The sequence below is a fragment of the Clavelina lepadiformis genome, chromosome 4 (genome assembly GCF_947623445.1).
Source record: "Clavelina lepadiformis chromosome 4, kaClaLepa1.1, whole genome shotgun sequence".
NCBI lineage: Eukaryota > Metazoa > Chordata > Ascidiacea > Aplousobranchia > Clavelinidae > Clavelina > Clavelina lepadiformis.
In genome coordinates, this window is record NC_135243.1 from 16,143,284 (window position 1) to 16,156,168 (window position 12,885).

At 34.7% G+C, this 12,885-nt stretch overlaps 1 protein-coding gene across 1 annotated transcript; it reads right to left on the reverse strand.

The window, feature by feature from the left end:
• Window positions 1–792: 792 nt before the first annotated feature.
• LOC143452490 (L-xylulose reductase-like) lies at window positions 793–5,333 on the reverse strand. Its single transcript, XM_076953489.1, has 7 exons — window positions 5,020–5,333; window positions 3,805–3,902; window positions 1,775–1,929; window positions 1,662–1,704; window positions 1,314–1,478; window positions 1,130–1,247; window positions 793–1,044 (listed from the first exon to the last, which is right to left on the reverse strand). Exons 1-7 carry the CDS (start codon window positions 5,063–5,065, stop codon window positions 938–940), a joined length of 732 nt encoding a protein of 243 aa, XP_076809604.1. The 5' UTR covers window positions 5,066–5,333; the 3' UTR covers window positions 793–937.
• Window positions 5,334–12,885: the final 7,552 nt, after the last annotated feature.

Below are 12,885 nucleotides of genomic sequence, written 5' to 3' on the forward strand. Positions count from 1 at the left end.
AGAGTAATAGAGATAAAAAGTTTAAATAAATTTTCTGGGGTATTTATTATTGATCGTATGTTGCATCTGCCATTGGTTGATCAGCATGTTTGTAATTACTACATTGTGCAAATTCAAATAGCGTAACTTCATTACGCAATTTTGTTTTTAACGGCTTTGTTTTGGTATTAATTTATCTTCTTGTTTATTTGGAAAATTTATACGTTTGGTTTAGTGGCCATGCTACTCAATATTCGTTTGATTTAGCTGCTTTTTCCAGGATATTGTTTGTTTTCTCATGTTTTAGTACAACGGTTGGCATTTAATTTTGCTCCTTTAAAACAATGAAAAACAAACGATACGACCTCTTACTCCTGCAATAGCTAAAGTGAAGACTTGCAGAAAATCACATTTATGCATGTGACCCGATATCTAATTGCTTTAACGGAGTTTTTTAAAGCATAACGTAGCACGTCTAACATTTCCACGAAAATCGCAATATTCTGGATCGGACGGGTCCTACTTACAGCAATATATTGTTAATAACTAACTTGTCAGAATCAGAAGGTGAGATAGATATTACAGTATATTGATTTTTAAACAAGGCATCATAATATAGCAATTATGCAGTTTTTCACGAAAACGTCAAAGGCGACTTGGCCCGAGGTAATGATAAAAACTTCATGGAATGAATGAAAATGTGGGTGCTACTGGATGGTCAGCTGAACATTGATCAAATAACAAATCCATGGTGACGTATCTTTTGCTTATATTGCATACCATAGGCTCGAAAAAGCGGTCATATCATCTCAATACGATCATAAAACTTTTATTGAACACTGCAAGAATTACAGATATAGCACCAAACGAAGTGATTAAAACCAGTGGTTGTTCCACTTAAAATCAATACTGAAGTTATGGATTGCAAAGACATGAATACAAACAAAACCATCACTATTCAAAGGCAGGCAAGCGTTCCGCCATCGACAGGAATACATGAGCCTGATATCATGGAGGATTGATCACTGAGTAGGAACAATATGACAGATATCACATCATCAACCTCTGCAAAACAAATCTTCATTCATGATATTCTATAATCTATATTCTTTCAGATGTTTTGTTCTATTTGTAAAAAGCAAAGATAAACCTGCAAATTTCCCTAAAGGAATCTTCGCTTTCATTGGATCAGCCTTGGCGGGATCACTCCATCCAATTTTTCCCATAGCAGTGTTTACCACAGTTGGGTTTACGGCATTCACTCTAATCTAGTTGTATGCAGTTAAGTATTGCCTGTAAGAAAGAAAACCATTGTGTAATACTAGAATTCTTACATTGTGCTGACCAAGCTCTTTAGCCATATTTCTTGTTAGCTGATCCAAAGCGGCTTTGGTCATACAATAGACAGTATGGTTGTCAATCGCCCTCATTGATGCTTGGCTTGATACATTCACAATATTTCCCCCTGTTCCCCTTTCCACCATTCCTTGAGAGACAATCTGAAAATTTCCACAAATCAATTATATTTACTAACGATTGAGATCCATCAAACATATAGTAGTTGATTCTGCTGTTAATTTTAGACAATTATAATTATATTCAATTCTGGCTAGAAAACTTGAATTAACTAGGGTCGGGATGATTTAACAAACATTTAACTTACTCGTTAAATTAGTGGTTACCTGTGACACTAGCAAGGGAGCTTTGACATTCACATCAAAAGATCTGTAAAAAGTGATTATAAAAATTAGCCCATTTTCTTTAGCAAAATAATGGTCAATGCAAAACAGCGTACTTGTCAAAATGCTGTGATGAAATTTCAAGAAAAGGTTCTAACAAAGCAACTGCTGCATTATTGACTAGAAGATCAATACGACCACAAGACTTAACTGCTGATTCCAGTTCATTGGCAACAGACAAGTCGCAGTGAATCACACTGACAGAGGGACACTGGAATTAAATATAATATGTATCTTTAATTTCTTTCCATTCCTTTAGTCTTATGAGGTGGTTATGTCTAGAACACAAACAAAATAACTAGTACGAGTAACATGTCAGAATGTTTATCTTCGGAACAAAGATGTTTTCAACAACATAAATTTGTTCATAACTCCTTACCAGTTCATCTGCGATTACTAATTTTATCAGTTTTTCAGATGAATGCATTTAAATTTTACTTTTTAGCTTCACCAAGAAAATCGAATATATTTAAAACACGTTATCTCCTTTAATTGTTAATGTAAAGCATAATTACATGACATATTAACCTAAATTTAAACCTAAACTACCACTTACTCAAAGCTTAATTCAGTGGTTCGTAACCTGGGCTTCACGGCCACCTTGAGTGTACTTGAAAAGGTTTTATGTAAATGTCTTGACATTTTTTAGCTAATTTCCTAAACTGACTTTCTTCAATTCATTTATTCTTTAATTTAACATTTTATTCACTTGTGCGGTTATGGGGCTTGTATCACGTTAGAGCAGGTGTCTCCAAACTTTTTTTCACAAAGGGCCAGATAATCATAAAAACTGGCAATTGCGGACCGGATTCCTAAACTTTGTTCAACAGGCTACCATACAATAAGTTTATTTGTAATTTAGTGAGGCGCACCGTAGTTTGACCCCTGCATTAGAGTAAGTTTTTAAATTGATTACTGAACCAATGTTTCTATAACGCAACAGTCACTACGTCATGATAAGACAAATTTTCAACCTGTTTTATTTCATTGCCAAAAGAATTATGCAGAAAAGATAAAAGGATATTTTTGCTGTAGAAGTTGCATGTGACAGTAATACATTTAAGAATTATAATTTAGTACCAAATTTGCCATTAGCACTAGGAGTTTTTTTGGATTTGGTCCGAAATCGTATTTTTGGAAAAAGGAACAAAGTTATTTCATTCAAATTGTAAACGTGAACGAAACATTGCCTATGAACCGAAATTTAAAAATCTGAATTAGGGCATTTGTATCAGATTGGACCAATTTATTTAACGTGCCAAAATATCGGTTCAAACTTCCTATCTCAAAGAGTGCGAGTTTCATGTCTGCATTTGTTACTGTCAACCAAAACTATATATATACGTCATTAGTGTGCCAGGCTCTTCTTGAAGGTATTATATTGTACAGAAACCAAGTTCAGTATCCTTTAACCATTAACCTTGCTCTCTTTCTCTTTTCAGAGCCCACCGTATCCTTTTAGAAAGGTCTTGTGGGCGGCAGCTCAAGAAGATCAATAAACAATTCACGGTCTTTTTCCATTTGTATCAGTTAACCTACTGTATAAGGATATAAGGACCTACTGCTCAATTGCATTCAAGTCACATTGCTGATGTAATTGTATCCCATAGCTCCTGATCAACCAGATAGTCTTTTACAGGTCACTGTGGCAAGTGCAAATTGCTTTGCAAGTCTTTGTTGAGACCGTCTGGTTATGTATCCATATCATAGTGGTTGGGAAGTCACAATTTGAAGAAATAGTGGGTAGTGACTAAACACCTAAAGGTTTATGGATTTTAATGCTACCCATTTGATCAAATTAATGTTACATCAAAAACCTATAAAATCTGTGATGCTCAAATGTCAACCCCCACGGCAAATGATGCGGTATGGTTTACATTTTTGTTAAATTTATAGCTGAACTGTCTTTGGGCTGCTTTAAGTCTGACCTCTTACTCTCAACCTATGTTCATTGATATGGATATCCTTTTAAAACAAAATATCTTCTAGCAAAGCTCTAAGATTTACTTCACAGAAAAGCAATTTTAAACCTGAATTAAGTAAATGCAAAACACATGTTATCCATCCCATTCATGCTGAAAGTTACCTCATTCTTTAACGATTCTAAATCTTCTTTTGTCCGGCTTAAAGCAATTGTATCAGCTCCAAGTTCTACAAGCTGTTTCACCAGATCTCGTCCAATACCTAAAATCAATATGATACTGCCACATGTGTTTAGTGCAATTATTTAAAAAAGCAAACCTAGCGCCAGGACATGCACTGTGTTTAATTTCAACATTATATCCTGCCGCTTGGCTACTAACATTATATTTTAGGCTAATAAATTCAGTAATATAAAAAGTAAAAATAGGTTTGGTATGGTAGCATGAGCTTTTTTTTTGCGGGGCGCTTTGCCTCAGGTGGATTTTCTTGTTTTTGTTTATTAAGTGCTCTTAGCGGTGTAAGGACACGCTCAATAAAAAATCAAAAAAAAAACTAAACGAAAAAAGAAAGAAAAAGATCATGAACATTGCGAAAATGGACTCAAGGTTTGTTCTGAAACACATTGGAAAACAGGGAAAACAATGGATTTCTTATATGAAATCTGAAACACATTCAAACTTAAGGAAACATAAAAAAAATCGAGGTATCTGTAACACATACTATTGTATGTCTTTAGTTCACATACTGGAATTATTAATTTGTCGGAATGTAATACAATTTTATATTCAATTTACAGTAAGTTAACTTCTGGTTTGTTTGGTTTGTAGATAATATGGCAGCAATCAAATCTATGTGTGCGATATCTGTCTCTAACACAGCATGAGCATTGTGCTCAGACAGAGGAAAGTCTTAGCACAAATTTCACTCAGCGATGATTCCTCACTACTTGAGCCCGAGTTATCGAGCTAGCCATTGTAGATGGGGGAATCATCGCCGTGCTTAAGTCATGCAATGACTTTTTTAGTCCAAAGATCAAGATCATATCATACCATATTAAGTGTCTATACTTCACCGGCCGCAGGTTATATAACTAAAAAATATTAATTACGTAATCAGCTAACAATTTACTGATATTTTTTTTTGTAAGCTCGGTAACCTGCAGACTGCAGCTGGTGAAATATAGATGCTGCATGTCTTTAGTATAAAATTTAACAAAATTTTTACATGTCACTTGCCAGCCTTGTAAAACAAAACTATATTTGAGTTAATGGCGAACAGTAAGTGTCTCATACTTGACTAATTTTAACTAGGCTAGGCCTACGGTAACGCATCCTTGGTTTGGTTATAAATACTTATAGGCTAGCATAGTTAGGCTAACCTTTTCCAGCTCCAGTAACGAGCGCGCGCTTTCCGTCAAATCTCATCCTGGCGTGTGGCAATCGTTTTGCCAATGCTTGCAGAAGAAACTGTACCTTTACAATCAAATTCTTCCTCAACAGAAAAGCTTTCACTGGCTTCCTCAACTCTTTCTTCGGCGTGTGGTGTGATGTGTTTCTTTGCAAATGATTGCAGCATGCTGTCTCACGCAGCCTTCTCCAAAATATACAGGTATGCTTGGATCGCTCGCGAGTCGGCTTGGATCACTTCGATTGCTTGGACATCTTATCTTACAGTAGATTGTTTGAGTCGTTTATGGACAACCGTTATAAGTTTTGGGCTTGTGGATTTTACTTTTGTATAGCTATATCCTATAATTTCAACAGTAAAATAGTAGTAACGTGCAATAAATATAGAATTTCAGTAGACTTTTTATTAATAGCTTTGTCAGCCAAAATGCCAGCCATTTTCTACCTGTTTACAATAATTACAAAAAGTATACTTTTTGTTTATTATTTTTTACGACTATAAGTAGTTACTAATTTGGGTAGATAATGGCGTAGGCAACAAGGCATAGAAAATGAAATTAGGCAACTCGGAAAGAAACACAACAAATTAGTTACAAAACCGTGAACTTAAATATGTGGTGCCAACCACCAGACAAGAACGTGCTGAAGAAGTGTAATTCTTCGTTTAGATTAGCGTCGTATTAGTGGAAAGAATAAATATATCGATGTCTATTTCAAGGTAGGCTATAAGGTATGGTATTATAATTAATCTTTATCCTTGATTCATTGATGATTCTGATCTCGTTTTGACGGAAACGGTTTAGGGGATTACCCTTGCATGTGGCCTCCTGGGATTAGGATAGAATTTCTACCTTAGTTTCCTCCTAGCCTACAATAACAAAGGTGGTAAAGCACATGTGGTGTGAAAAATTGAAAGGTTGACCGAAGGTTGCTATGCTGCACCACTGACATTTTTTGCAATTCGCACAACATAGTTGAAACAGAAGTGATACGTAGTGGTAAGACAAGACGTAATGCGGAAATATAGACATGATAAAAACTTTAGGTTTCCGGGTAATTAGCCTAGTACTGCAGTACCGTATCCATTAATGGTATGTCGTGTTGCGTTCCTTTGATTTTAGCCGATATTTTATAGTATAGTATATCACTCAATAACAAACGTATCGTATTTTGTATCGTATCACAAACGCCCATCCACAGATTTATGAATTGGTATTTTGACAATGCAATACCAAGCTTTGTGTGTTTTTACTATCTTTTTTCATAGGCCTATACCAGTTACTTACAATTATGACAAAAATAAAATGAATGTATTGTGTAATATTAGATTTTTATTTATGAAGTTGTTTACCAGTAGTTTATTATTTCCATGGTATTGACAGTTCTGGATTTTGTGTCAGCTACACACCTAAGATAAGTGCCTTGCACTTTCAGACTTCTGCCAACCAGACTTCAGCACTTTATATGTGAGAGATAATACTTAGTAGATGTCATTTTGTAGCTTTAAACCTCTTATTAGTATGCTACACAAACCTGTAATAACCTATTACATCTTACTCATTTTGTTGTTTTGCTATCTTATCTTGCTTAACTTCCAGTCAGTGACAATTTCTTTGAAGCTGCACACTTCACATAAATTCTGACAACAAGCTACTTTTGCAAACCTCATAGCATGTGAGGATTTAAAATTTGATACTTGACAACTTAATTATATCTAATGTGCATTCTTTTTATGTTGTGCACACGAGATACTGCATTTAAAATGATAAATAACAAATTAATCCAGCAAGTTTGTTTGGATCAAGTATCTTCCAAGCATGACAAAAATGCACTCTGGTATTACAGTAATAAAGATGATTTATCACCTTACATTCCAGGCAAAAAGTTTTCTTTGTGGCAAATGTTTTGGTAGCCACTGAGTTCAATCTCATGGATATATACGTCTTGGGCAAAACTTATTTGTGCCACGGCAAAATCATATGTTTTTAACTACGGCTTAATACCTGAAACTCACAGCTTGTGTTTAACTTTCTTCCATACTACATTGTTTTTACACTTTATTCAAATGTTGCTATTCTTTTAGGTTTATTAAGGGTAATAAAGTGTAATGGAGATTTAATCGATTTTGAAATAAAATTTTCCTAGCATGCAGAAGCTTGCATGCTGATGTGCAAACGGTCCCATTTTTATTTGGTATTGAATCAAAAATAACGTTAGCCTAAAGAATGTTTTTGAACAACTTAAACTCCGTGATGATTCCTCACTGCTTGGGCCCTGTTGTGAGCTTGAGCTTATTGAACTTGTTTCTATGCATTGTCCAAAAGTCGCATTGTTTAGTTTTTTGTTAATCTTGGTGGTCTTGTTTAATTTGGAACTGTTTAGTAGAACCAGTGAATGAGAGCAAGCGCTTTTAATGCCTTGCCAAAGGCTAATGATAGTGTTACCACTTTCAAGCACTGAACCTGTTTCGCACAATTGTGAGTTCAGTGCTTTAACCATCACCACCTAACCACTATGCTAACAATACTACTATTGTGTGTAATTTATTGGAACATGACATGTTAAATTATGCAGATGGCTATGTGCAGCACAAGTCACTATAGAACATTGCTGATATTATTCACAAAATAGGTAGGTGATAAAATTATGATGTAATCAAGGTTGGCCAAACCCTGGCTCAGATTTTGTGCGGCTTGAGAAAACTTTCGGTACACCGTATTTTCTACCGCAAAATCAGCAGCTGTAAAAATACAACTCTAAGTTTCATTTAAATGCATTATGATACATTAGCCACAGCCCAAGAAAAGTCGACATGTGATAATCATAGGGTAGCAATGATCATTTACAGCTAACGTCACATGTATTGTGCGACGACACATACATATTATAATCTTTGCAGTCTCAAACAATAGAAAGTATCAAGAAGAGTATTGTTTGTTGTGCGGCAAAGCATTAGGTCGATTAGATCAATAAACTCAGTCCTTTGCTTACATTAGACTAAAGTTTCCCCTATTTGCGGAACGCAATGTTTTCCTCTAACCTTAATGTGCCCCTCCATGCTGGCAGCCTTGGACCACCCTAATGTAAATAATAATATGCTCCTGAATGCGTAGTCTGAATACTGCCGTAATTGGCTTCATAAACAGCACTGTTGGATTATACACTGTTTTTCAATCACTACTTTGTATAGGTTTGCTATTTTGTATTGTAATTTTGTACTATAGTTATCCTTTGTTTTGTACTATGTTTGCACATTAACTACATTTCAGTCTGCTTCTGTCATCAAATCTCACGTTTGGTAATTCTTTGTATATTAATCATGCTGACAGGCGTGTTAATGTAGCACTGCACTTTGATATGTTTTTAGATGTATAGTTAGATGTATATTCCTTCGGTATTGTTGTGACCATTCTTGTACGCAATGTGTTACTGCGTGTTTAGTTTTAGTAATTTATCGATATGCCACTTGTGACTCCTATTATTCTTAGTAAGTTTTCTACACACGTACACAGTTTATGCCTTTACCCATAACCCCCATGAGGTATGTTACGCTGCTCGTAGCTTCCAATCTCACGCCCTAACGATAATTGATTAATGGACAAGAGTTTTTTTTAGTGGGCATTCTAGGTTTTGGTTTAGTACAAGAAAGACGGCTGTTTTTATTAAAGGAATGCAAATACTTTTGTTTATATTATGCACACGCTGAAGTTAAGAAAAGAAATGCTAATAAAAGTTAGAAGAACATAAGCCGGCTAATTGACTAGCCGTAAAAGCCGGAAGTTTCTTAGCTAAAGAAAATCTTGGTTACACTTCTACATTTAATTTTGATTACGTAAAGGTTGCTGTAGTCTCTGTAGACACTGCATGACAATTGCACAACAGTCAAAAAGTTTTAATTTACAAGGTATTTTTAATGCTGGAATGAACAAGTTCATGTTTTGATACATTTAAGAAGTTCAACGTAAATCCAGTGATTTTAGCTGAAACCTTTTGACAATTAGTTTCTCTAATAATGCTAAATTTGTGTGTTTCTACTCAGAATGATTAATTGCGTCAGTTGACATACGAAGATTGGTACGTTACATACAGTCTACAAAATGTATGTTTATGGTTTACAGAATCACTACAATGATAGAAAATGGTGATATGACCAGCTATGTATGAGCTGTGAATTAGATAAAGGTCCTCCAGCTTCTTAGTTTGCTGTTTGTTGACCTGATTTCTTCAAGAAATGCAGTCAAATCGTTTTATTTAAATAATCTATTAAAACAAAAGCTGAGATTGTTGTTTTTTTGACCAGGATATTACTCTTCAATAAATTCGAGCAGAAAGTGGTCCTTTCACTGTTTTAAGATGCTATTAATCCAGTACTTCAGTAAGAAATGTTGTCTCTAGTTCAACTTAGACCGAAAAATAGGTCATCATTTCTTACTGAAGACGATAAATTCATAAGTAGTGTTGTATATAGGGGCGCCATTGTTATTATTCATATTTGTGTTCACCCAAGTCTTCCACATGAGCGCGAATAAGACAGTTTATGAACATGATTAGCATAGGAAATGGAAGAGAAGTAGAAACTGATGTAAACGGTTTAAAGTGACAGAATAATGAGAATATGATTAAAGTTTGTAATGCACAGTGGGGTTATTTTACTCAAATAAGAATTGTAGAAAGATCTAAGCAAAACAACTGTAATCTAGTAAAAGTTTGCAATTTAATTATGTTGTAATTACACGTTTCTGGTGACCAAAGTTGGGTTGTAATTCTATTCCTCAAGCTGTGAGGAATTATCACCAACTTAAAACATACAAAGACTTTTTTCATTCAAGGATAAATTTTATGATATCAACCATCAACTAAGACATAATTCACGTATGTGAGAGGTAATGACATCATATCTTTCCACAACACATGTCAGACATTGTTTGAACAGAATTTAACTTGAATTGCATGGTACTTGAATGTAAAAGTTTAATCAATCCTTTTGGATACCACTAAAGTTATAGATAAACGTTTTACAGACATGTCATCTTTGCCTATTATAGCCATAATGATTGTAACTTTTACTTAATCCATAAATGATGACATACGATAGGTTGTTTATTTTTCACCACATTATTATTATTGGCTATGACATCATCACTGATTCATTGTAGTACGTGCAATTTGATATTTTACCCATAAAATATACTACAGGATACCCTTAATACATCGCAGACGCAAAGTTTTAGTTGGGTCTGTATCAAATCATGAAGTTAACATCCAAGAGTTCATTCATGCCAAACTTCAAGATAGTATTATCATTTGAATAATTACTTCTTTTTTCCCACTTGGAACGTACAGTTTCTGGTTAGATTTTAACATAAAGAAGTAAAAGCAAGAATAACTTACTTTATAAATGTTAGACAGATGTATTTCAAACGTGATATGCTGAAATGGGGTCATCAAGTTTTTTTTATGTTTAAAATTTGGGTCGATGGTGAAAAAGGCTGTGATACAGCATTGATTATTTAATTAATGACCGTGCTGGAGCATAGTCATATATATAAGCTGCTGGAGCATATAAATAGTTTATTCATCTTATGCAATACTGGAATCATTTTTTAAATATTGCTTAAGTTTAGCTCACATATATATGCTTTTTTTGTAGCTCTAGTTTGCAAAATACTATGATCAGCATTTTTAAACATCTGTTTTGTAAACTTGTCAGAAAACCACTTTTATTGAGGAGCTGAAATATGATGCAAGGTATTACTGGTGCCACTTCATAAAACAAGGTATGTTTATACTTTTCTGCTTTCTGAGAAAAATGCAGTGTTGTAAGTTGTAACTAAATTATATTTTAATCAGACTAATTGAAATTTGTATCCAATGATAAACCCTTTTATTTTTATTATATTTATTTATTTCCCACAAGGACGTTAAGTCAAATTTACACATTCAGCATAGTTACTTTTGTGAAGTCAAGCAAAAAAACTGTGTAGCTGCAGATATTTTTACCTGAATAGCTGCGCAATTATTTAGTAAAATTCTGACTTTATTTTCTTGTTTTATAACGAGCAATTCTGCAAATATTAACAAGCTGTTTGTTATGCTTGAAGGCAACATAAGCTAAGGTTTGTAGGGCCAAGAATAAAAAAGTCTGTAGCCCAGTATATAAAAAATGTTGTACTGCACTTAAGTCGCTTTGTGCTGAATTTTTTTTTTAAATGTGCATCAGGTAGCAGATGTGTCAGTGTTGTGAAAAAGCGAGATAGTTGCGCAAACAAAAGCTAACTTAGACCATACGACACTAAAAACAGATGGTGCCATAAATTTCTGTTAGGCTTGCTGTAATGTTTAGAGAGGTGAAGATTACACAAAAGTCGACCTCGTGGTGGAATGGTTGTAACATGCCCTCGCGTCTAAAAAACCTATGCGACAATTTCATTTTTGACTTTATTTTGGTTTAGCTGATGAAATTTTAAGCTTCCGTTAGAAGTTGTTTGTGGTATGCTCTGCTTACGTGAAACAAACAAGGCGTTTATCAACTGCTTGACGGCTAAATGGAAGCTAAAACGAGTAGGACAACAGCGACATCTGGACTTTATGTTTTCTTTCGACAATCTGTTTACTTTGCGCTGATTCAGGTGTTTTGTGTGTTTTATAATATCTGCCAAAGTGCAAAGTGATATCACATTAAGGCTGTGCTCTTTATCGTCCACGCTTTGTTCGACGTAAAAATTAATACGACAATGAGCTTTATTAGCAAAGCAACCTTTTCGTCAAATCATTTCTTGGAGAAAGGATGTCACATTTTCTTAGGTCTTTCACCCAAGCATGTTTGCGATAAATCATTATTAAGTGCCGCACTGTGGTCTTCCAGAAGATATGTAATTATTTGTTTTGTACCCCCGACTGTAACTCTCATCTTCTGTTTACTCTTTACCTTGCCACGCGCCACGCTGGCGCCAGATTTAACGACACACTTGCGACTCGTGCACCTGCCCCTCTATCGGCAGGTGATTGGACACGCATGGGTGAGTATCAGATGTATTCGCATATTTCGCTGTAAACTTGCCTGTCTTCAAAGGATAAAGTGCGTCCAGAAGGTCAGCGTTTCCTCGGCAAACGGTTGTATCAATTTTGAAACTATGGTTAATGCTATTATTCACAAAATTCTATAAAAATCGATAAAAGCACAAAAAATGTTGTTAAATCATGAGCATATAACGGATAAATTGAGCAGGTCCAATTTTTAAAAAATGACAAAATTTAAAATCCGGTCGACCTTGTAACAATCTTGATGAGGTGTAATTGCTTAACAAGAGATTTTAATCACTGTTTGTGAAAAACTATGTCTTGATAAATTATTCATAATTTATGTATAAAAGTCCCAGGACACGTACATGGCTCGTATGACGCCGACATTTTAATTGCCATGTTAGAATAGTAGAAAGACAATGGTTAAGATTACCATATGTTGTTAGAATTAACGGAGAAAGGTGGAACGTGTGTTATGTCTTTGCTTGTTATAAGTCCTATTATTTAGTCGTAAAAACAAACACATAAAAATACAATGGACATTAGTAGACATTGTTTTATGTAATGTAGTCAGCATAATATAAAATTAGTTGGCAGCGTTTTCTCTCTTGGGCGTTAAGTATTTTTCATGCGTAATCTCGTCAACTAGGCGATCTGCCTTTTTCGTCACAAAATAAGATGAAAGAAGTAAAATCGTAAATGGTTTTATCAACGGCGCCATATGCCGGGGCATATAGTCATGCTGCGGCCCATCCAACAAGTCTGATTATCAGCTTGAGCTTAGCCATGAAAAATTTTGCAGTAGTGGTTCATAT